At 39.1% G+C, this 26244-nt stretch overlaps 3 protein-coding genes and 1 long non-coding RNA gene across 4 annotated transcripts in view; 1 reads left to right on the top strand and 3 right to left on the bottom strand.

Moving 5' to 3' along the window:
• Nucleotides 1-23958, top strand: part of LOC137715483 (multiple organellar RNA editing factor 8, chloroplastic/mitochondrial-like) — a 36002-nt gene extending 12044 nt beyond the window's left edge. Inside the window, exon 4 of the transcript XR_011065570.1 lies at nucleotides 23674-23958. The gene's annotated coding sequence lies outside the window, so the exon portion shown is untranslated. The remainder of the gene's footprint in view (nucleotides 1-23673) is intronic.
• On the bottom strand, nucleotides 14528-16807 carry LOC137716604 (receptor-like protein 2). The gene has a single exon (XM_068456051.1). It carries the CDS (start codon nucleotides 16804-16806, stop codon nucleotides 14593-14595), a length of 2214 nt encoding a protein of 737 aa, XP_068312152.1. The 5' UTR covers nucleotide 16807; the 3' UTR covers nucleotides 14528-14592.
• LOC137714134 (uncharacterized) lies at nucleotides 22597-23460 on the bottom strand. Its single transcript, XR_011065402.1, has 3 exons — nucleotides 23231-23460; nucleotides 23039-23141; nucleotides 22597-22916 (listed from the first exon to the last, which is right to left on the bottom strand). It is a non-coding gene; the product is annotated as an uncharacterized lncRNA (long non-coding RNA).
• Nucleotides 23959-24308: 350 nt separating the features above from the next.
• Nucleotides 24309-25679, bottom strand: LOC137714573 (receptor-like protein 2). Its single transcript, XM_068453759.1, has one exon. The coding sequence runs from the start codon at nucleotides 25677-25679 to the stop codon at nucleotides 24309-24311; it is 1371 nt and encodes a 456-aa protein (XP_068309860.1).
• Between the last annotated feature and the right edge of the window lie 565 nt (nucleotides 25680-26244).

Below are 26244 nucleotides of genomic sequence, written 5' to 3'. Positions count from 1 at the left end.
ACATCAAATGAAGGAGGAGCTTCTCCTTCAATACTTCTATGAGGGCCTTCTTCCCATTGAAAGGCAAATGCTCGATGCTTCGGCGGGAGGTGCATTGGTGGACAAAACACCTATGGCAGCCAAGACCCTAATTGCAAACCGTGCTCTAAATGCACAACAATATGAAGGTGTTGGGCAGAGAGACGCCCCACAGCCACATCATGTAAATGAGGTAAGTTCTATTTCCGAATTACAATCCCAAATGGCTAACCTTACATCTATGTTGTCGCAGTTTGTGGAGGGCCCCAAAGCGCAAGGAGCTACAATCTGTGGTGTATGCTCCATTCAAGGGCATCCATCCGAGACATGCCCTCAATTAATTGAGAACGGAGGGTGGGAATCTGCCAATGCCATGGGCTATGGGAATCAAAACCAACCAAGGAACGATCCATATTCTAACACATATAATCCAGGTTGGAGAGATCACCCAAATTTCAGATGGAGAGATGCACAACAACCTGCCCAACAAAGTGGATTCCGACAACCTCCGGGTTTCTTTCCAAGGCCAATGGCACCACAACCACCTCCTCAAGCACAATCATCCCAAACCAACTCAGGTACGTCTATGAATGATGATAAAACATATCAATTATTAACCACAATGGTGCAGGGAATGCAGAACCAAGCAAAGGAGGTGAATGAACTAAAGAAACAAATGGGACAAATGGCCGAATTTTTGGGACAATTTCGTGAGAATGGTAAGTTACCAAGCACTACGGTGGTCAATCCAAAGGGTGGCTTCGAATCTGCAAAAGCTATCACCCTAAGAAGTGGAAAAGAAGCGGGAAGCAAAGCACATGAATCTGCCCAAAACAAGGAAGATGAGCAATCCGACCCCACGGCGAGTGTAGCACCACCCAAGCCGCAACCATCTAAACCTTCCCATCCGTCCATCTCAGGTAATGTTGTCCCAAATGTTGTGATTTCGAACACTAATCTGCCCAATGTTCCTTTCCCTCGCAGATTTGCACAATCAAAGAAGGAAGAAAGCGAAAAGGACATTTTGGATACCTTTCGAAAAGTCCAAGTAAACATTCCTTTACTTGATGCCATTAAGCAAGTGCCCAGGTATGCGAAGTTTTTAAAAGAGTTATGCACAACTAGGAAAAGAATTTCAAACAAAGAAGTTGTCAAAGTAAGTGAAAATGTATCCGCAGTTTTGCAACGAAAGTTACCTCCAAAGTGTAAGGATCCAGGGAGCTTTACTATCCCATGTACAATTGGAAACACTAGATTTGAACAATGCATGTTAGATCTTGGTGCTTCTATTAATGTCATGCCATATTCCATTTATGCATCTATGCACCTTGGTGAGTTAAAAAAAGATGGCGTTATAATTCAATTGGCCGATCGTTCTAACGCTTATCCCAAGGGAGTCCTTGAGGATGTTTTAGTACAGGTCAATCATCTTATCTTTCCTGCAGATTTTTATGTCTTAGAAATGGAGGATTCGAGCCATGCTCCATCATTGCCAATCTTGCTAGGCCGTCCATTCATGAAAACAGCAAGAACAAAGATAGATGTGTATACGGGAACATTAACCATGGAATTTGATGGGGACATTATTCATTTTAATCTTTCTGAAACCATTAAATATCCAATTGAGGACCATTCTTGTTTTGCTATTGACATTGTTGATTCTTTGGCACAGGTGCATTTGGATCGAATGAACGAAGATGCACTTGAAGTGGCATTAGTGCACGGCATATGAGCAAGAATTGAGGGTGGGGGAATCCTTACAAGCTATGGCATGGAATCTGACCATATTGCCGTGCCCCCTTGTAGTGAAGTACTTGAAATGGTTACTGCCCTCGAGTCATTGCCCTCACACTCTGGTAAGTCTTCTCTCTCAATTTTAGATTCGGTTTTGACTAACAAGTTACTTCCATCAATTGTGCAGCCACCTGCACTTGAGTTAAAGCCATTACCTAGTCACTTGAAGTATGTTTTCTTGGGAGAAGATCAGACACTACCTGTCATCATTACCAGCTCACTCACGACCCAAGAAGAAGACAAGTTGATAAGGGTGTTAAAAGAGCACAAATCTGCCATTGGATGGACTTTGGCGGATATCAAAGGCATTAGTCCCACCACATGCATGCATCGCATCCTTTTGGAGGAGGGAGCCAAGCCATCTCGTGAAGCTCAACGTCGCCTTAATCCACCCATGTTGGAAGTAGTAAAAAAGGAAATTATAAAATTACTTGATTGTGGTGTTATATATCCTATTTCTGATAGTCGTTGGGTGTCACCCGTGCAGGTTGTTCCAAAGAAGTCCGGAGTCACGGTGGTGAAGAATGAAGAACAAGAGCTTGTACCCACTCGTGTTGTGACAGGTTGGCGTGTTTGTATTGATTACAGGAAGTTAAATGCCATGACAAGGAAGGATCACTTTCCATTGCCATTCCTGGACCAAATGCTAGAAAGGTTAGCCGGTTATAAATTTTATTGCTTTCTTGATGGATATTCCGGATATAACCAAATTGTGATAGCTCCTGAGGACCAAGAAAAGACAACTTTCACGTGCCCCTTTGGCACCTTTGCATATAGGCGTATGCCATTTGGGTTGTGCAATGCCCCCGCGACGTTTCAACGATGCATGGTGAGTATATTTTCTGATTATGTGGAGAAGATCATTAAGATATTCATGGATGATTTTAGCGTGTTTGGTAATTCATTCGATCATTGCTTGAATAATCTGACCTTAATTTTGAAACGTTGTGTTAAAACGAATCTTGTGCTAAATTGGGAAAAATGTCACTTCATGGTTAAGAAAGGTATTGTTCTAGGACATATTATTTCTGAAAAAGGCATTGAAGTGGATAAATCTAAGGTGGACCTTGTTCGTCACTTACCCTCTCCAACTTCGGTTAGAGAGGTTCGTTCGTTTCTTGGTCACGCAGGTTTTTATAGGCGTTTCATAAAGGATTTCTCCAAGATTGCACAACCACTATGCCAATTGCTTCAAAAAGAGGTGGTTTTCGAGTTTGATGATGCATGCTCCACGGCATTCAAGCACTTAAAAGAAGCTCTCACTTCGGCTCCCATTATCACACCTCCAGATTGGAGCCTTCCATTCGAGCTGATGTGCGATGCTTCGGACTATGCGATTGGTGCTGTTTTGGGGCAGCGAAAGAACAAACAACCTCATGTTATTTATTATGCATCTAGGACACTAAATGATGCTCAATTGAATTACTCAACCACTGAAAAAGAATTACTTGCTGTGGTATTTGCATTAGATAAGTTCTGATCCTACTTACTTGGTACTAAAGTTATTATTTTTACGGATCATGCAGCTCTCAAGTATTTGCTCACGAAAAAGGAGGCCAAGCCTAGACTAATTCGTTGGATATTGCTTCTACAAGAGTTTGACATTGAGATTCGAGATAAGAAGGGCGTGGAGAACGTGGTGGCTGACCACCTAAGTCGAATGGTGCATGAGGAAGCATTGCCAATTTCTGAAACCTTCCCCGATGAGCAATTGATGTCTATCCAGGTAAGTGAGCCTTGGTATGCAGATTTGGTGAACTTTTTGGTGTCTAAAGATATCCCTAGCACACTTAATAGGAATCAACGTGATAAACTTAAAAAGGATGCTAGGTTTTATGTTTGGGATGACCCATACCTCTGGAAATTTTGTCCCGATCAGATTGTACGACGTTGTGTGAATGAATCTGAGTTTCAATCTATTTTAACATTCTGTCATTCATATGCATGTGGGGGACATTTTGGCACCCAACGCACTGCCCTTAAAGTCTTAGAATGTGGGTTTTATTGGCCTACCATCTTTAGGGATGCTAGAACATTTTGCATGTCTTGTGATAGATGCCAAAGAACGGGCAATATTGGTCCTAAACAACAAATGCCGCAAACCCCCATTTTTAGTGTTGAAATCTTTGATGTTTGGGGTATTGATTTTATGGGTCCCTTTCCTTCGTCACATGGGTTTCTTTTTATATTGCTTGCTGTGGACTATGTGTCGAAATGGGTGGAAGCAAAAGCCACCCGAACTAATGATTCTCGAGTGGTTGCAGATTTTGTGAAAACTAACATTTTTGCAAGGTTTGGAATGCCACGAGTGCTAATCAGTGATGGAGGTTCCCATTTTTGTAATCGAACCATCGAGGCGTTGCTCAAGAAATACAATGTCACGCATAAGGTGGCCACACCTTATCATCCTCAAACGAGCGGGCAAGCCGAGGTTTCAAATAGGGAAATCAAGCAAATTCTTGAGAAGACCGTGGGGTCTACAAGGAAGGATTGGAGTTTGCGCTTAAACGATGCATTGTGGGCGTATCGCACTGCCTACAAAACCCCCATTGGGATGTCACCTTTTCGGCTCATCTATGGGAAGCCATGCCATCTCCTCGTCGAATTAGAGCATCGTGCACATTGGGCCGTCAAAACGTTCAATATGGACCCTGATGCCGCAGGTTTACATAGGAAGCTTCAATTGTGTGAGCTTGATGAAATCCGAAATGAAGCATATGAGAATGCCAGGATTTACAAGGAGAAAACGAAGGCATTCCATGACAAGATGATTCGTGCCAAGACGTTCTCTATTGGGCAGAAAGTGTTGTTGTTCAATTCTCGCCTTCGATTGTTTCCGGGTAAGTTGCGTTCCAAATGGGTTGGTCCTTTTATTGTCACTAATGTTTTCCCTCATGGTGCAGTGCAAATCAAAAGTTCAAGGACGCAGCAAGAATTCAAAGTGAATGGGCATCGATTGAAGCCCTATTACGAGACGTTTGAGGAGCATGTCGTGGAGGAGGTACCCCTCCATGCCGTGGAACCTAGTCAAGCTTAAACAGAGGTACCGTCCGGCTGCAAGACGTAAAAGAAAGCGCTACTTGGGAGGCAACCCATGCATTCAACAAAGGAAGACTTAGAAAGCACTCCAATTCCAGATTCCTAAAACTCTTCTCTTTGTTGCTTTTTCGTTTCTGCCATGTTAGGTTGTTTAGTTGTTATTTTGTTTGTTTGTTTGTTAATTGTGTGAGAATATGATTGGAACATTGAGAAAATGTTTGATTTATTGATAGGCACTGCTAAACAAATAATAGGCTGTGACTTTCACAAAGGTCGTTTGCTTGAAGCCCCACTACGTGGCACCATTCTAGTGGCGGGAGGCATCTGAGCAGGAGGCATCGAAGCGGGAGACGTTGAAAATGGATCATTCGAGGCCTCAACACTTGGTGGAACACTTGATGAGCCAGGAAAAATGTGCCTCTGGAAGAAAGCCGCAAGCCTTTGACGGTCACTTTGACGGTCACTTTGCATTCGACCATTGGATTCTTGCAGCTCATCTAGCTTCCTCTTCATGCCCGACGAATAGTTATTTGCAAGCACATGCAAACTTCTATTCTCGTACTTAAGCAGTTTGATCTCTTGCTTAAGACTTTCCACCTCCGCCATCAATGATTCCACCTGACGGGAGCGGGCAAGCAAGCGTTGGCCCATGTTGGACACAGAGCTCGCACACTGAACACTAAGTGCGAGGGACTCTTGAACGGCCAACTCATCGGACCGTCCTGACAGCAGCCTACTATCTTTTGGAGTGAGGAGGTTCCTAGCTACTATTGTAGCTATTGTGGCGTCCTGCATCACGGAGTCTTCACCTGTAAGAGGACCGTTAGAAGATAAGAAAGAAGGGCGCCATACGTTACCTTGACGCGGCGCGCCCGCATCACTGCTGAGACTCAATTCTAAGCTAAGGTTCGATGAGTTTGCCATTTTTCAAAAGTGTTCAAAGAGAAGGGGTGGAAGGAGTTAAATTTCAAAGGGCCGGAGTCGATTTTCAAGAATGGGAAATCTTCAGATTGTGTTTGTTGTGGTGATCGATAGCTCTATAAAAAGCCAAGGCGACGCGTCCACCGATTCAAAAAGCCGGAATTTCCGGCGTAATTTTGGCGACGCTTTCTCGGCTTTTCAGAAGACGTGTTCAACTTTGTCAAAAGATTTCTTCTTTTCAGAAAACACGTGGAGGCCATCATCGCAACTACACATCTTTAGCCGACAAGCGCAAAGTCCGGCGACGCTTTCTCCGCTTGTCAGAAAACGCGTGCAGCTTTGTCAAAAGGAGCCGCATCTGCACTACCATGTGTCGTTCAGAAATCGAAGGGGCGCCTGCTCAGAAATCGAAGGGGCGTCACTATTTCAAAAAGCCGGATTTGCGGGATCAAAATGTCTGTCGACAAGGGTAAAATAACAGTACCACCACTTGATATTATCTCTATATATGTCGACCTTCATCTCTTATGGCAAGGCAGACATGAAGAAAATGCCCAACTCTTTCTCACCTCTGAGGGCGCACTCCCAGCAAAGCCTTTTGAAATACTCAATTTTTTCTCCTCCAAAGAAGATACCAGAAACCTGGAGTACAAATGAGGCAGAAGGAAACGGTCGATCGAAGCATGTGGAGACAACCACAACAAATACATGTGCTGCTTCGTTCGTTGTTTCTTCAAAAGCAAAGGTATCTTATATCATCAAGGTCTAAAGCAAAAGTATCTCATATCATGCTCTTTCCCTGTCCTTTTCTTTGTCCTTGTTATTACTCGCATGGCAAAGTAAACGAAAGCAATCAGAGGCACTTGGAGTCAGTCTTCTGTTCTGGAACCGACTGCCTGGAATCCATTCCTGATTGCTTACCTAGAGTTGCTCTCGAGTAGTCATCTTCAACGGTTGACACACTTCCAGAGAAGGGACCACTTCTGCAAAGAGGAGCGAGTAAGGCAAGTGAAAATGATACATTGAAGCATGTGGAGACAAGCAACAACTGCATATGCTGAGTATCATCTAACCCTCTTCAATACGAATTGGAGAGATTGAACAAAGAAACAGACAAAAAAAGTAAGCTCAGACCTTCGGGGGAGACCAAAAGAAGCCTGCTGCCCAGTTCAAGAGTAGCACAAAGGAAAATCAACGATGGGAGCAGCGCAGTTCAAGAGTAAGCCTGTGGAATCACAAAGATCAAAGCCTCAATGCAATTACCAAGGAGAAGATGGAATTTACACTCTATAACCAGATTTGCGTCTCTAAACTCTTCTCTTTGTTAATTACATTCTGCCATGTTTAATATGTTTAAGTGCTTTTTGTGTGTTTACTTATGTTTTGTGTGAATCTATGCTTAAAACATTGAGGACAATGTTTGATTTAAGTGTGGGGGGGGGGTAACTAATGTTGTTAATACAAATTCGTGGGATTTTATCACCCATTACTTCAAATGTTGTTCCTTACTGTTTTAAGGTGTTTTTAAGTTGTTTAAGAGTGTTTTAGTATGTTTTGTTTTTATAACTCCGAAAATCACATAAAAATTTGAAAAATATGTTTTGAAAAGCCTAAAAAGAGTGTTTTGAGTCGTTTTTGTGTGTTTGTGTCTTAGGGTACCTTCCAACACAATGATAAGGATTTGGTTTGTAATTGCATGACTGTTAAAAAGAGTTATAAACATAGAGAAAAGTTTGATTTACTCTTGGTATATGCTTGGTTATGGTTATAATATATGACTTCACATGCAATCATAAAAGAAAAATTCGTTTTTGTAACATGCTTGAAGGAAGGAACTCAAACAAACGCTACGACCCTGTGAGACTCGAGCCATTACCTTCTTTGGAGAGTTATTTTCTGTGATTCTTTGTTTTCTAAAGTTGTTGCATGATCTCATTATTCCTTGCTTGGTTGCTACTTAGAATGCAATTGTATCATGATAGAACTAAATGCTAGAACTTATATCCGTTTCATTCAAAGCATGATATTGATTGCATAACATACAATAAGATGAAGTTGTTAGTCAAGCCAAAGCCAAAAAGCCTATCCCTTTTCACATGTATTGTAGGATTACCCCTTTTGAGCCTTTTCAAGCTTATTTTCTTTGTTAACCCCTTGTTCTTAAAAGATAGTGAAGCATGACTTAGAATGAACTCCTTTTGATCAATATACTGCAGAAAATAAGTGTGGGGGAAGATAATAGGGCACGGCCAAAGAATGAAAAAAAAATAAAAAATAAAAAATAAAAAATAAAAAATAAAAAAAAATAAAAAGTTGAATATGGCCCTAAGTTTTGTGTGACTTCCCCTTGGGTGTTCAAAGTTGATTTTTGCATTCTAAAGGAAATTCTAAGTGCCTAATTCAATACTTTGCTCACTATTGCTTTAAGAACCTTTGTTTTACTTTACCTTTCTTTGTTAAACCACTACCCTTATCCCCGTTACAACCCTCAACTTCTATCTTGATGTTATGTATTCAATATGTGGAGTTTGAATTTGGTATGAGCTTATGGAATCACTGGTTCTCGTTCTAAGTAGTAGCGTTCCATTCATGAGATCATATCTAAACACGTTTAATTACTCCAGAAATTGCTTTCTTTGTTATAACGTATGTGAGTACTAGTCTTTCATGTTTACATCAATCTTCTCACATATAACTAGTGTAGGGTGTGTAGTCAGAAAATCTGAGTGAAAATTGAGTGCATAACTAGTGAGGAATTGAGGGAATTCTCGAAGGCATGTTATTACATTCCAAATGTGTTTTAATTGATTAAATGCGAACTAGTGAATGGTGACTATGATTAAGTATGTGCTTGAGGGGAAGGAAGACTAAAAGCTATGTGAGTAATGATCTTTGACATGTCATGTTTCATTGGAAATCCCTGAGGCAATCGTTGGAAGGTTTAGGTTATGTTTTGTTTGTTTCGTTTCGTCTTGTTTACTTTAGTTGTCTTGTTTTGCTCGAGGACTAGCAAAAGTTAAGTGTGGGGGAATTTGATAGGAGCATATTCATGCGACTTAATTAGCTTGTTCTCGTGCATTTATGTTGTGTTTATTTAGTTATTTGAGTGTTTAAGGCCACTTTTGTGTATTTTCAGATTATAAGGCCAAAGTGTGCAAGAAGATGCAAATTGGAGTCTTTTGGAGCGAAAGAGGAATGAATGAGTTGAAGACTTGATGAAACGACGAATTCCTACTCCAACGATGAATTCTTACCAAAATGGGGAATCCTACTCAAACAAGGATTCCTAATTGAAGTAGGAAAGTTAACCCTAGGTTTCCCGTTTTGGTAACCTTTCCTAACCTTAAACCCTAGCCGACCTAATTCATTGCATGCATTCATATTTTTAAATCATTCAGCCACCATATTCCTATTATTCAAATCTAAGCCGCACCTAATTTTTCACCCTAGATAAAATTCAGCCATTCACTCCCAAAAACAAATCTTGCCGAAGCAACATCTCCCATTATTTTTCTAAGCCGTGGCCCCCCATTTATTTTTGACCCTAATAAACCAAAAAGAAACCCTAGAGCCTTATTAAATCAGCCACCATAAGACATTATTCACTCCATAAGCCGTGTCTCCCATTCATCAAATATTTAATTCCTAAGCTTTTTTTCTCCATTCTCCATTTGATATAAGGCAGCCACCTAAAAACCTAATTAATTCCCATTAGTGCCGCATCCACCACATAGCCCATTATTCTAATTAGCCATTAACCCTAATTCCTCCTATAAAAACCCTTGCATTCTCATTCATTGAAAATTGGATTCACTCCCCACTCCAACTCTTCCATTTCAAGAAAATCATCCATTCACACACACAAACTCCCTTTTGTGCCGTGCCTTCCCCATCAATCCATTCTTCCATCTCCAACCACTCCCCACTCCATTCCACATACACCTAAAGCCCTAAACATCTCCTTAGATCTTGTGCCACAACGAAGAGGAAGAGAAGAGTGCCTAAACGTTCATACAATTCAATTTTGAGTTGTTGGAATGTTTAGGTGTTTCTTTGATTTCAAAGTTATGAGGAACTAAACCCCCCTTTAGCTAGGGGGTGATTCGAAACTATGTTTATACTTGCAATATGAATTGATTACTTTCGTTGGAATTTCATAAGTTGTGGATTCGATTCGTTTAACCGTTTGATTGATAACTTATTTATGTACGTTTATTAAGAATGCGCGCTTAATTTTCATGCATGAATATGACGCTAGAATATAAGTGAGTTTCACCTAATAGTTACGAACTTATATTCACAAGTAGTGGAGGTTGCTTATAAACAATCGCGTTAAACGAATTCTTGGCATAAGTTTCATGCGTATTCCATAGTAACGAATGCCTCGTCAACACTTATAATTTTCATTGAACTTAATGATCTTGGTTGAATGTCTCTATCATGCGTATTCCATAGTTAGGGACTTTGATTAAGAATAATTTGGTTGTAATGCGTATTCCATTCAATCCAATGAATCTAGGGAAATCTGAAAGTTAATTTAAGCGGACCTAATTAACTTGGAGCATTGAGTTTCATAATTTATCGAAAGACCAACTGAGAATCAATCTTGTATGCAAGTGTAACATGTGTGGATAAGAACCCCTTGGCTATTCCATCATCCATATTTTCATCACATTCATATTTACGTTTATTCGTTTTACAATTTGCTTAGTTTATTAACTTGTTTTGTTATTTCAATTTTCGTCAAATCAAATTTCCCCCCCCCTTATTTTGTTAAGTCTTAATCATTTGATTTGTCTTATTTTATGTTTTTAAGTATTTGGAGACTTTTGAACTTGTTTTGAGTCTTTTAGTTTGTCTTAGTGTTTTAAAAGTTAGTTTTATTTATTTGAGTCAAGTGTTTAGCATCCCTAGTTAATCCCCGGTTAGAACGATCCCTACTTACATCATTACTACAATTGTCACAAATAGGGTTTAGTTTGTGTGCGTATAAATCTCGCATCAGCTTCATGTGCTTCTTTTTAAAAGCATTTTAAGTAATGGTTTTTTTTTCAAAACTCACATTTACGGTTAGCTTTTTTTGCCAAACGTTGTTAAAAGCTCTTTAGGTGATCTTAAAACGCTTGTAGTAACTTTAAAAACGTTGTCAAACATGCCTAGTCTTGCCAAGCCCCAATTCCAAATTAAGAATAGAGAAGTAGTGAGTGCTCTTTGTCTCAAAACTTAAAATGCATATTTGACCTAGCAAAATGACATTATTTGGCTAAAATGCTTATATATTGTAGAGAAACAGTGAGTGTTGTTCATCCCACCGTGTATTAGGGGCATAAATAGGATATCGAGGACCACAACCTTGAAAAGTCTCGAAATGTACTCGATTTGGTCCATAATTTGCTCCGCTAATTAAATGTCATGCATCTGGACCTTTCATATGAATTAGTATACACGTTCAAGTTAATTTCCCCGGTGAAATGATTTTTCTTGGAAGATTTGACATTTCTTATATTTCCAAACCATTGAGTTTTGTATCTGACCTATCATACTTGCATTAACTATCCATTAAGATGCTGTTAAGATGTCATTTTTACGCTGCAATAGATGTTGAATGTAATTAAGATTGCCCCTAGGACTGGGCAAGTGGCATCACGAAGAAAGTTGAGGTTCGACTGTAAAACCAATCGGCAATATGAGGAGTAGCTCATCTTCTTATAAGCTCTTGCATAGTTTGGTCCTTCACCGATGTGGGACTTTGTCCACACATTCTCACATGAAGAAAGTTGGGGGTTCCACCTTAAAACCAATTGACAATATGAGGAATAACCTAACTCCTTATAAGCCCTTGCATGGTTTAGTTTCTCACCGATGTGGAACTTTGTCATCACATTCTCACACGTCTCCTCACGTATGGCAAAATTTTAAGCCTAACACATAGACAACATAAATTAGGTGACTTGGAGCACTTGTTCCCATTAGGCTTCACACTTGGGCCAACTTGTTCTGATACTGTAAAAAAGTTGAGGTTACACCATAAAACTAATTGGCTATATGAAGAGTACCCTACTCTCAGTGGCGGATGCATTGAGGGGCAGGGGGTTAGCTGACCCCCCGAACTTTGGTAAACGTCCATAGATACCTTCGGTGCTAACTCTCCGAACTTCCGTGAATGTCCATGGATAGCACCCAATGGATACCTTGGATGCTCCCTTTTGAAGATTAGAGTTGGCTTCATACATGCCCTCCAACTGCCTACCAAGACTCGGTGAATGTCCATGGATACCTTGGGTGTTGCCCCTTGTATACATTAACAGGTGTGCATTATACCCTTCTAAATGACTTCAGGCCTACCAAAACTTGATGAAATAGTGATATGCATGCTATTTTATATCTATTCAAATACCTTTTGGATATAGGCTATTTTATATCTATTCAAAATTAAAATTAATGATCTGATTAATTTTAATTCTTAAGCTCCAAGTGCCCCGAGGTCCTTGTCTTGTTTAATTAATAGCCCAAACCTCAATCCTTATTTCAAATGGTCCAACACCTAATCACTAATAAAGATGACTACCTTAACAGGTGACTAAATTAATATGAGGACCTCAAGTTCCCTTGAGTTCCCCGATGTGGGACTAAAGGAGCTCAAAACTCCAACAATTATAACTAGACAACCCATCTAATTTATGAAGTTCTTATGTTTCATACGAGTATATGTGACAAAGACTTTGTACCTATGAGGATGGGGATGCTCAGACATCTTCTTTCTAACCTAAAAACATTGAACGTCAATGAATTGCAATTTCCCAAAGAAAAATAGCTGATTGAATCTTATATGCTGATTCAAAAGCATAAATATTCGAAGAAAATATCATTGAATCATACGTGACTTCACCCTTGGGCTCTTTTAACGCTTGTATCGTTCTCTGCTTCAAAACTTCAGATTCAACCAAACTATGAAGGTTTAAAATCCAACAAACATTTACTCTCAGTTTCTATGTACCTGAACTATGTTTCCTGCCTTTGTTCCATGGTATCCTCCCTTTGTTGGCTTGTCCTATTATTTTCCGTCTGTGTCTCTCCTTTTCTTCCTTCCTAATACTCATCAGAGACTCGCTGTCATTAACTGATGGAACCTCTTTGCCTCCTCGTATGCATTTATGTCGAGGAAAGAATGATGGATGTCGATAATATCACAATTTTCACCCATGACAGCACTGATGCGTGCGGCTCCCAAACAGTGAAGTCTAGGGAAGGATACAAGGGCAACCAAGGGAGACAAAATACGTAAATAATAGCTGCAATTCTCTGTGTTCTACCGAATGTGAGTGGCTTCCCCCACATAACCAACCAGTGGAACATGATTGAGAGTTGAGTATGGAGCAACCAATCTCCTGACGGAAACCCGAACATCGATCAGACGCTGATTTCATTCATACAAATTATGAACCAAAAAATAATGCAAACATCCATAACTGTGTGTAAATCACCTGTCAAGATTATTCCATACAGGCAGGAGACGAGACGAGGTGATCAGACTCGGAAGCTCGGGTTTGGGAGTGAATGCTCTTAATCAACCGAGCTACATAACCCTTATTATTCAATCAGTATCAGATATGCAATGCCACCACTAAAATCACCATACAACCTCAATTTTCTTGTACATTAATCACATTTATATAAATCCCAACTAGCAATAAAGTATGGTTCATGCCACTTAGTACTATGGTCTAGTTGTATTTATCTTCACTTATAAGTGAGAGGTCTTAAGTTCGGTTCTTGCCAAAGCCGAATTTGAACCACATTACTGTTAGCCCATTGTGAGACTAAACCCGACTCCTCTTCTTTAGCATAGATAAAATCGTTTGTCAAAAAAAAAAAAAAAAAAAAAAAAAACAAACAAACAAAATTATGTTTCACGATGGATACCTTGGGCCTCTTCATATGAGTAAATATTCGAGTTAAATGGGCTTTGTCGAGAGTATGGGCTTTTCGTAGTATGGACTCGACCGGAACATATGTAGCTACTTGGGCTTCTCGTGCCAACAAACATGGCTCCGCCTTCTAATGCAGGATGGAAGGACCCTGGACAATACTAGAATAACTACACGCCAGACATGGATGCTGGAGTCAATCCTGGTCCAAACCGTTACTAAGCTTGAGGCTAGTTGCGGTATGATGAGTCTTGTAGGCATGTTGTAGATAAACGAGGAGGTTGCTCGAGATGGGCTGTCGGTTTCAATGTTTCTAGTCTTGAATGATATTTTGTTTGGCATATTGCTGTGGTTGGAACCTGGTTGCCTTTCATCCAAATATGATTAAACTTTCAAGGTCATATCTTATTCGATTAGTCGTGTCTTTACTTTGGTGCGCAACATGAGTTCTTTCAGGTAGTGCACATATTGACAGAAAGCAGACTGCATGGGGATCCTTGTTAAATGGAACATGTTAATTTGCAGTCCTCTCTGAAGATTATGTGTTGCTATTCGTTCGTAGATTGTTTTTGAATATTTTGGTGGTGATGTTATTTTGCTAGAAAAATGACATGTTACATTGTCATTTTGGTAACCCGATTCTCAGTTTGGCCCCTGAATCAAAATTTTGACTTCTTTTGGGGTGAGGGATTTCCAAGTCTCATGGAATCGAGACCAAGTTAGAGGGGATTGGAAATGTGGGAGGGATATGAGAGGGATTTTTAAATTACGATTTATGATTCATTTACAAAGCAGTAACTTCGATAGCGTAGGGACGTTTATTATAAAATAAAATACATAACAGAGTATTCGAAACCCTCAAATGTAACCGAGAAAAAACAAAGAACTCTATTTAGCTAAGCCATCGTTTCATCCTATTCATGCGCACTGCTAACATGAGATAGAGCCTATCCTGTACATTGTCTGTGAACTGAAAGTACGCATATCTCCATGTCTTTTTTAAGATCAAAGAACCACATACTCCCCAGAATCCGAAAATAAACCCCAACACAGCTGAAATATAGAACCACGGTAGTCGATGCCCATCGTCCTCATCATCTCGGTTATTCTTATCATGCGCATCAATGCGACACTCGTTTGGAAGCGGTGCACTGCAAAGTTTTGGATTCCCCTCAAATGCAGAAGCTTCAAAGCTTTGGAGCTGAGTGCTTGTTGGGATTGAACCTTCGAGATTATTGTACGAGACATCAAAGCTCTTCAAGAAATTAAGGCTCGCCAGAGACGATGGAATTTTTCCGGACAAGTGATTCTTGGAGAGATTCAAAGCTTCTAAGTTCTTAAGGTTAGACATTTGGTCTGGAATGTTGCCGGAGAAGTTGTTGCCGTCTAGATACAACTCTTGTAGAAGCAGTAGTTGGCCGATCTCAGACGGTATATTACCGGTAATGTTGTTGGAAGAAAGACTTATCAATGGAGGAAAGCCAAACAATATGCGGCCTACGCTCCGGTTGTAACTGTAGCTTGGCAATTCGAGATCATATTGGTCTGCTTGAGCTGCAATAGGTTCATGTACCAACGCTGGTAGTCTACAAAGTTCTTTCGGAAATTCACCTGAAATAAGGTTTGATTCCAAGCTCATATAAAAAAGCCTTGGTAGATCAGTCCCAAACCAGCTAGGAATTGTCCCTGTGATTTTGTTACCTGCCAGAAGCAAGACCTCAAGACTCTTTAGCTTTGATAACCATACAGGTATTTGACCGGTGAGATCACAATGCGACAAGCTCAACAATCGAAGATTTCGGAATCCATCAAAACCAACCATGTCATCGTCAGATGGTATTCCTTCACCATTAAAGGATTGTGGAAGGAAGAGTTTTTGAAGATTTTTGCAATGCATCAATATCTTCATTGCTCCCGTGACATTTTTCAATCGGCCGCCACCAAGAGAGAGGAAGGACAGAGAGTTTAGCGAAAGAATCTCAGGTTGTATTTGTCCCTCTAGATTGTTCAAACCTAATCGAATTGCTTTCAGGGATCTACATGAGTAAAGGCTTGTTGGCAACTTACCAGTGAAGTTGTTCCAATACAGGTCAAGTTTAGTAAGTTGAACAAGTTTGGAGAAATTAAGCTTGGTAATGTCTCCTTCCAAGTTATTTCGTCCCAAACGTAGTTCTACAAGGCTGGTGCAATTCATCAAAGATTGGGGCAATGAACCTTGTAGGTCGTTGAAATCTAGCTTTACGATTTTTAACCTGGAGAGCTTCCCCAAATGGAGAGGGAGCACTGAGCTTAGTTGATTGAAGGAGAGGTCAAGGATTGCGAGGTTGGTGAGGTTGACAATTTTATCACTAATGCCTCCATATAGTGAATTCATATGTACTGCAACTTCTTCGAGTTTGGTAGCATTATAGATATCTTCTGGAAGTAGCCCTGAGAGATTATTGTGGCCGGCACGAAAAATCTGCAGCTCGGAACACCTCCCAAAACCGTGGTAAATGTTGCCACTAAATTGGTTTGAGGAAAAATCCAACACTTTAATCAAGGGGTTAGAATGGAGACATATAGAGGATGGGATGTACCTGGAAAAGGCATTGTTGCTGACGTTGAAACTTGTCAAATTCCAAGCATGCATGAAGAACGAAGATGGAATTGGACCATGGAACTGATTGCTTGACAAATCGAGTGTCCGGATGTTGCCGGATGTTAGAGACAAAGGTAGCTCTCCAGAAAGAAGGTTATAGCTCAAATCAAGAATCTTTAGAGAATTCAAGGACTCAAAGAGTCTATTTTTGAGTGAACCGTGAAGTGAATTGCGGGAGAGATTCAAGTGGGTGAGATGCGTGAGGTTTGCAAGTGAGGATGACGAGGTAAAAATAACTCCGTGTAGCCCCTTCGAGGGTAAGAGCAAATGGGTGACCCGACCTTCCGGATTACAAGTGATGCCTTCCCAAGTACAACAGTTAATGGAAGTCCAATTTAAAGGAGGAGAGGATAGAGTGAGGTTGAAGGACAAGAGAAAGCTACGTTCATTTTGGTTGCATGCGTGGATATTGGGAGATATAATGGACGTGAATAAGAGGATTATGAGGAGGAAGCCATGAGCCATTTTGTTTGAAGGCTTGCTGCAGTTCTATGCTTTTTGTCTTCGTATATATAGCACGATCTTGAGTCACTACATTTAAAAAATTATGCTTGATTAGATGAAAAAGCAGCTTTTGCAACATTAGAAAACAACCATAATCACACATTAGAAGTCGAGGGGCCCTCCAAGATCCCGACTGAGAATTTGGCAAACAAGTGTAACCACACAATGCAATATTTCCAACCCCTTGAAGACGCCGAATGGAGATTTTCCACTAAAGAACCCACAAACGTCAACCTTCGCTCGTTGGATCTACCAAAGAAAATTCAAGGTGGGGCAGATGAAGATAATAAGCCTAATTTTTTATGATAAGAAGCCTAATTAGGCCCCAAGTACATGGAAACATTTAAAAAAAAATGCAAGTGGTTTTTTTTTTTCTAAAAAGCACTTCAGCTGCTTCAAGTGCTTCATTCTATGAGCATTTCAAGTAGTTTTTATTATTTTATTATAAAACTCACAAAATTACTGTCAATTTTTTGCCAATATCGTTAAAAACTCTTTCGGCGATTTTAAAACATTTTTAGTTACTTTAAAAGCAGTTAAACATGCCTAATTTTGCGAAGCCTAGTTCTAAATTAAGAATAGAGAAGTAGTGAGTGTTCTTTCTTCTGTATCTCAAAACTTAAAACACGTATTTGACCTAGCAAAATGATATTATACATATACTAAAATTCAGTTCTCTAGCACTGTTCATTAACAGTGAAAGGACAGAAATGCCCTCAGTTTCTTCTTTGGATAACATACTGCTTAGGATTTCTACAGTAAAATGTCTCTTTTGCCCTTCCGAGACTCGGGCCTTTCATCGTTTCTTTCTCTGCTTCGACCGCATTGTTTTTACTTCACCTTTCCACGCGTCAAACATCGACCCGCCCTCTATCGAGAGATTTTTCAATATGACCGTCACACGAGGTGGTACATCACGTGTTCCTATATAAATGAGGATTTATGTATGTTAAAATGTTAATAACTTAAAAATTAAAATTTTCCACCATTTGCATATATGAGAAGAAAGGAGGAACAAAGTGAAGAAACAAACTCATTTGATTAAGGAAGTTCAACTCTACTCATTGTTTCTTATTTTAGATAGGGCTGTAATTGGATTTCCACACATATACAAGTAGTACGGTTTATCATGTATATTTAAAACTTGTGATATATTTTATATAGTTTTAAAACATGCAGCATTGCGCGGACACTCTTGCTAGTTATATGGCTAAAACACTCATGTCATAGAGAAGCAATAACTGTCGTTCATCTCACCGTGTATTAGGGGCACAAATTGGAGACCCCAACCTTAAAGTCTCAAACTATTCGAATTGCTCAATAATTTGGTCTAATTAAATGCATGCATTTGTATTGTTCATATGAATTAAATTCCACGCTCTACGTTATTTTCCTGCTGAAATGATTTTTCTTTGAAGATTGGACGTCACTCATTTTTCTCCACCACTGAGTTACATATCTGATCCATCATACTTGCAATGTCCATTAAGATGCTGTATTTACGCATCAATAGTTATTGACCGTAATTAAGATAGCCCCGTGAAGATGGGCAAGTGGTACTATGGTACCGTGATGAACCAGTTTTTATACTATATATTTCGTCCTTTTATATTTGTTTTCTTGTCTAGTTTAGTTGGAAGTTTTAAGTATTTGGGATACTTTTGCCATTTTGTGTTTCTAGGAGTAGCATGATCGAGTTTGGTGGATGTAGAAACTGATTTTCCTTGGTTATTACACCATCAATCTACATTATACACACACACACACACACATACAAGTAAGTAGCTAATACTCTACGGTTACATCTTAAAGACCATAAATATACACATAAATATGGAGTTACAACATAACGGACAATTGGCCAATATTCTATAATTAGTGTCATTAACTAGTGTAACTCCCTAACAATGGAAAGGTATGCAAACGGTTGAATTTTTGAGGTCAGCTGAAGATAATCATATCAAGCATACGTCTGTCGTAGTCCTCTCACAGGAAATGGGCTTCAAACGTTACTGAAAGCCAAATCTAGTGGAATCTAGTTGGAGTAGAGATTAATAATTGCATCTGCACATTTTAATAACGTAGCATTTGGTTCTATCTGACCAAAAAGATAAGGTTGGGGACAATGAAAATGGAGGACGACCATTTTGTTGTGAAAAGAAGATTTCAAACCAAAGTGAATACTTTTAAGTGGAATAGTCTTGTCTTGTGGTGGATCAAAATTCAAATAGTAAGTCTTGTCTTTATAATACAATTCTTAAACGCGTGAAGAGAAAAAAAAAAAAAAGGCAGAGGAACGGACAGGAGGGAGGAGCACACACGGAAGTGGGAAAGAAAGAGAAGAAAAAATAAAATAAAATAAAAGTGTGGACGGAACACACGGCATTATGGAAAGAGGAAAGAAAAGATGGTGGAAAATAAAGGGAATGGGGATTATTGGGTTGGACCCGACTTCTCTGCCTTCTTAGTCCGATATGCTTTCATCTTCTCCTATTTTGTGCGGTTATAGTTAAACTACGTTAACATTTTATATTAATTTTTTTATAGAGATAATAAAACAAAAAGCAATAGTGATATAAAATATTGACGTGATTTAACCGTGACAGTACAAATAAAAGAGGATGAGAGTGTATGGAAATTGGGAGGGTAGAGAAGCCAGGTCGATTGGGTTTTGGTTGGCAACTTTACAGTTACTTGGACAAAGAGAGAGCAAAAGAGAAGGAACAGACTCGGAGAGGAAAAACAAAAGGCATAGGGAGAAACGGACGAAAGGCCAGTGGAAGAGCATTGAAGGGCAGAGGAGAGGAAGTCAGGAGCAGAGGAGAGCAAAGGAATGGAGAGCTCGTCTAGTAAGAAAGGGTGTCTTCTTTCTTTGATTTTTCATAGATAATTTCTTATGTATTAATACAAGTATGTGTAACTAATTTCCTTTCGTTAAAGTGAGGCCATGAGCCTTAACTTGAATACGTAGATTTCTCTTTTAATTGCTTATATGTTGTTACATGCTTGCTTTGATATTTTCAATCAATGAATTAAACATGTGCCTTGATGCTTGATCACCATTAAGAAGTTTAGAAAAGTCATCGGATGCAATTTTGAACGAATGTCACGTTAAAATTGGTTATGCTTCTTGTGAGTGAGGATTGTAATTTCTCCTAACGTAAATATCATTCTCTTGGGAATCACATGGTTTACCAAAAGGATTTTCACCAAGATTAATGAATCACTCATGTTTATATTTAATCCAAACGTCATGGATGAATTGCATGTAGTGGCATGCGTTTTAGCTTGAACTGGTAAAATGCCCCCGTGTTGCTGCATGACTTGAATGCACTAGTCTTAACTACATGCATAAGACACATTTAACCTGAAAAAAAATCAATATAATCATGAACAAACAAAAGGCTTAGATGAGTGAATGGTGTAGGCAAGATAAGCAGCTTGGCTTTTATATACATTCAACCGAGTTGATTACAAAAGATGTGGTTGCAAAAAATGCTTTGTTTCCCTAAGCAACATGCATTTTACACAAATATTGCCCTTGAAGTTAAGATGGCAAAATATATGTCCTGCAGGTCAGCCAGCCTGTTTTAGCAGTTAAACAAAAAAACATAAAAGGTAAATCGTTCTTGTTTCAGCAGCTAAGCAACTAAGTAGAAGAATGTTTGTTCAAGTTGATGCAATGAGAGTTCTCCTTATACATCAACACTAAGCAAAATTAACTGAGCTAGTTTGTGGATATGCAACCCAAAATTAACACTAATAAAAATAGCACTTGAATCAAATGCATAAGCAAAAGCAGATGTTAAACATGAGAAAAATTACATAGAAAAGAAAACAATGTTAAATATCCTAGGTGCTCCATTTATATTTCTTCTCTATTTCTATATATTTAAACGACCAATTATCAGCACAAATATTTCATTTCCTTGCAGCTACCACAACTACATATAAAACATACTTGATATTATGTATAAGACAGTTTTGCAGGCGTATAAAGGCAGCATATTGAATTCCCATTAACAATTGAGTGTGAAATATGGAGAAAGATTGAAACATTACTCACAAAAGGTGAATTGAAATGTGTATCAATTATGGCCACAACAAAGGCTAACAACTTCTTCACACTAAGCAAATAAGTTGAAAACAACAATGGTTAGGTTATCATTTTCTAATAAGTTGACAATGAAAGAGAAGACTACTACCTTTATTGGGTTTCATGGTTGGGAACTTGGGAGCTCCTTTTTTCTTCCATAAACATGGCTTTAAAATAATTTGAAGCTGCAATGGACAAACATTGAGGAGTAATGAAGATTTGTGGTTGTTACCCAAATTTAAACTTGCACAGAAAACCATTTCAAAATCCAAATTACAGTTCAAAATACAGAATATCATTGGTCAATCCTTTGGCAAATAAATACAGAACGAAGAAATTAAAATGGCCCAAAATTTTATAAACAAACATCAGAATGCAGAAAATGAAATTACCAAAAAAATTATAGACAAAAATCCAAACTCACGACCAAATTCACTTAAAAAATGCACAAAAAAAAAAACCAAAATCAATGGCAAATTATACGAAGAATACTACAAAATCATAAAAAAATTATTGAAACATAGAAATTTGAAGCAGATGTTTACATGCAATAGACCCCTCCACTTTCTCTTCAGGGGAGGCCTTGGAGGGAGTTCCACTTCCAAGGGTTGTTCCTTTTGTATACATTGAAATTCTGAAATATACAAAAAATAATGTACATTAGACCATCTCCAATGGTTGGGATAAAAGCCAAATTTTTTAGCCCGAAAAATTTAGCTTTTAGCCCAGAAACAGTTTTTTTGCTCTAACCGTTCTAGTCTAAAATTTTAGCCCGGGATTATTAAAGAATGAACTTAGGCTTTTTTTTTGTTAAATTAATTTTTTTAAAAAATAAATAAATATGTAAACTATCGTAAATTAATTTTATGAACATTTTAATCTAAAAAAAATTTAAATTCCGATAAATATTGGGTGGAGTCTATTCCGATTTCTGGGCTAAATTTTGGGGGAAATTTGGCATTGGTTTAGCATTTAACATTTAGCCCAAAATTTTCCCTTGAGTTGGAGTGGGTTTGGGGGGAAATTTTGGAGGGTAATTTGGCTTTTAGAGGGTAATTTGGGTTTGGAGTTGGTCTTAAGAGAACATATATAGAAGCCAAATACATTTATTATTAATAATTATATTCATCATTATTTGCTTTCCGTGGACACCATCATCTCCACCATACCCCACCTTTTTTTTTCCTTATTTTTCCTTTCCACTTTCTGCTACTTTCTCTCCTTAAATTTGGAGTGATTGAGGCACGACTAATTGCTTCTTGCGTCTTTGCCTCCTTCTCGGCTTCTCTATAAGAGAGGCTTTATCTTGTATTCTTAACAACACATCAATATATCATTTCAATTCAATACAAATCAATCTTTCAACCAAATTTACATTCAAATTTAACATTTATTATTTCCACACACGCACGTACACCCAGATCATCCAAGAAAAATTTAGGATTTGCTGAAGAAATCACTCACCAGATCCGTGAAGAAAAAGTCCAAGCAGGCAGTAAAGGCATCAGTTCATTCAGTCAAAGAAGCTGCAGTTGGTTTTGTGGATTCGGTAGATGAGTTGATGAGAAACCGTTGGAGACCAACCTCAAGGCGACTGTCACCTGCACATATAAACACCACATAAAAATCACAAAAAAAAAAAAAAAAAAAAAAAAAAAAAGCCCGAAAACAACATGTGATTAGCAATATCGGTATCTCTTGCATAATCGTAAAGTTTTGTGCTGCAACCCCCTTAGAAAAAGAGTATGAAATACTACAATTATCAAACTGCAGGAGTCCATCCTGGTTTGATATGTATCTGATTTCAGGAATTTTCGTGCACATTATCTCTTGCTCTTCTCTTAAGCAGTGAAGCAGCTTTCTCGAACAGTAGAGAACAGATCTAGAAATGCACCAGTAGGGGTTCCAAGCAGCTTTCTATAACTAATTCAGAATCCAGGTACTTTGACTTCTTGTCTGCTGGGATAATGCCATCCTGCAATGAATTCCAGACTCATTAAGTACAAAATCTACATCCGAAATAGCATTGCAATGATATGGGTTTCGGAAAGAAACTGAAACATGGTAAAAAATGCAAGGCATAACAGATGTGTGCACCTTGATATACGTCTTCGGGAAGATGTCTTTCAGATCATCAAGACTGCTGTCCCATTTTGATTCGGTCAAATAGATTGTGGTATCCTTTGTGAATCCAAGTTTCCTAAAAAATAAAGCAATCCCTTGTGCATTATAGCAACTTCGTTAGAATATAGTCACTACTCGTTATTCATAGTTTTAAAGGAAACTTACTGGTAGACCGCCTTCAGCATCAACAGTGGTCAAAATATTGATTTTATCCATGCCCCAAACTTTGAGTGCATAGTCATCGCCAACAGCCAAATACTTATTCTTGCTTGTATCAAACTGAACAACACCCAAAGATGGTTTTTGAAATCCTACGTAATTCCTCTTTATTACACCATCATTTTCATTCCATTCAACAACATGAGATTCTCCATCTTTACTTGTCCCGCATGAAAAGAGCCTGCATTGCGTTTAATGTAAAGATTGAATTTTCTTGTTGCCTGGAATATAGGTGTAGGTCGCAATAACATTTGAAAGGAGTGGTATACCAACCTTTTACCATCTGCATCATAGGCCATTGTCGTGATTGAGTGATCAGGAGCAATATTGGCATATTGCTGTGGTCGGATCGTGGTTGCCTTTCATCCGAATATGATTACACTTTCAAGGTCATCTTATGCGATTAGTCGTGTCTTTACTTTGGTGCGCAGCATGAGTTCTTTCAGGTAGTGCACATATTGACAGAAAGCAGACTGCATGGGGATCCTTGTTAAATGGAACATGTTAATTTGCAGTACTCTTTGAAGATTATGTGTTGCTATTCGTTCGTAGATTGTTTTTGCATATTTTGGGGGTGATGTTATTTTGCTAGAAAAATGACATGTTACATTGTCAATTTGGTAACCCGATTCTCAGTTTGGCCCCTGAATCAAAATTTTGACTTCTTTTGGCTATGTTTGGGGTGAGGGATTTCCAAGTCTCAAGGAATCGAGACCAAGTTAGAGGGGATTGGAAATGTGGGAGGGATATGAGAGGGATTTTTAAATTACGATTTACGAGTCATTTACAAAGCAGTAGCTTCGATAGCGTAGGGACGTTTATTATAAAATAAAATACATGACAGAGTATTCGAAACCCCCAAATGTAACCGAGAAAAAACAAAGAACTCTATTTAGCTAAGCCATCGTTTCATCCTATTCATGCGCAATGCTAACATGACATAGAGCCTATCCTGTACATTGTCTATGAATTGAAAGTACGCATACCTCCATGTCTTCTTTACGATCAAAGAACCACATACTCCCTAGAATCCAAAAACAAACCCGAACACAGCCGAAATATAGAACCACGGAAGTTGATGCCCATCATCCTCATCATCGTGGTTATTCTTACCATGCGCATCAGTGCGACACTCGTTTGGAAGTGGGGCACCGCAAAGTTTTGGATTCCCCTCAAATGCAGAAGCTTCAAAGCTTTGGAGCTGAGTGCTTGTTGGGATTGGACCTTCAAGATTATTGTACGAGACAACAAAGCTATTCAAGAAATTGAGGCTCGCCAGAGACGATGGGATTTTTCCGGACAAGTGATTCTTGGAGAGATTCAAAACTTCTAACTTCTTAAGGTTAGACATTTGGTCTGGAATGTTGCCGGAGAAGTTGTTGTTGTCTAGATACAACTCTTGGAGTAGCTGCAGTTGGCCGATCTCAGACGGTATATTACCGGTAATGTTGTTGGAAGAAAGTTCTATCAATGAAGGAAAGCCATACAATATGCGGCGTAATCCATAGGAAATTAGTACCCGGCCATCGTTCATAATGTACGTTGGCAATTCGAGTTCATATTGGTCTGCTCGAGCTGCAATAGGTTCATGTACCAACACCGGTATTCTACAAAGTTCTTTCGGAAATTCACCTGAAATAAGGTTCATTGCCAAGTTTATAGAAAAAAGCCTTGGTAGATCAGTCCCCAACCAGCTAGGAATTGACCCTGTGATTTTGTTACCTGCCAGATCCAAGATCTCAAGACTCTTTAGCTTTGCTAACCATACAGCTAGTCGACCGGTGAGATCACAAAATGGCAAGCTCAAAATTCGAAGATTTCGGAATCCATCAAAACCAACCATGTCGTCGTCAGATGGCATTCCTTCACCGTTAAAGTTATCCATAAGGATGAGTATTTGAAGACTTTTGCAATGCATCAATATCTTCATTGCTCCCATGACATTTTCCAATCGGAGCTCACTAAGAGAGAGGAAGGACAAAGAGTTTAGCGAAAGAATCTCAGGTTGTATTTGTCCCTCTAGATTGTTCGAAGCTAATCGAACTGCTTTCAGGGATCTACATGAGTACAGGCTTGTTGGCAACTTACCAGTGAAGTTGTTCCTATACAGGTCAAGTTTAGTAAGTTGAACAAGTTTGGAGAAATTAAGCTTGGTAATGTCTCCTTCCAAGTTATTTCGTCCCAACCGTAGTTCTACAAGGCTGGTGCAATTCATCAAAGACTGGGGCAAAAGACCTTGTAGGTCGTTGAAATCGAGGGTTATGATTTTTAACCTGGATAGCTTCCCCAAATAGAGAGGGAGTACTCCGCTCAGTTGATTGAAGGAGAGATCAAGGATTGCGAGGCTGCTGAGGTTGACAATTCTCTCACTAATGCCTCCATATAGTGAATTCATATGTACTGCAATTTCTTTGAGTTTGGTAGCATTATAGATATCTTCTGGAAGTAGCCCTGAGAGATTATTGTGACCAGCACAAAAAATCTGCAGCTCGGAACACCTCCCAAAACCGGGTAAAATGTTGCCACTGAATTGGTTTGAGGAAAAATCCAACACTCTAATCAAGTGGTTAGAATGGAGACATATAGAGGACGGGATGTAGCTGGAGAAGGCATTGTTGCTGACGTTGAAACTTGTCAAAGTCCAAGCAAGCATGAAGAACGAAGATGGAATTGGACCATGGAAGCAATTGCTTGACAAATCGAGTGTCCGGATGTTTCCGGATGTTAGAGACAAAGGTAGCTTTCCTGAAAAAAGGTTATAACTCAAATCAAGAATCTCAAGAGAATCCAAGGACTCAAAGAGTTTATTTTCGAGTGAACCATGAAGTGAATTGCGGGAGATATTCAACTGGGTGAGATGCGTGAGGTTTCCAAGTGAGGATGACAAGGTAAAAATAACTCCGTCGAGCCCTTTCGATGGTAAGAGCAAATGGGTGACCCGACTTTCCAAATTACAAGTG

This window comes from Pyrus communis, chromosome 14 (genome assembly GCF_963583255.1).
Source record: "Pyrus communis chromosome 14, drPyrComm1.1, whole genome shotgun sequence".
NCBI classification, from domain to species: domain Eukaryota; kingdom Viridiplantae; phylum Streptophyta; class Magnoliopsida; order Rosales; family Rosaceae; genus Pyrus; species Pyrus communis.
This window is presented reverse-complemented; position numbering and strand designations above follow the sequence as displayed.

What these genes read in the sequence shown, in the direction of transcription:
- LOC137716604 (XM_068456051.1), bottom strand. Translation starts at nt 16,806, where the DNA reads ATGGCTCATGGCTTCCTCCTCATAATCCTCTTATTCACGTCCATTATA.
- LOC137714573 (XM_068453759.1), bottom strand. Translation starts at nt 25,679, where the DNA reads ATGAATTCACTATATGGAGGCATTAGTGAGAGAATTGTCAACCTCAGC.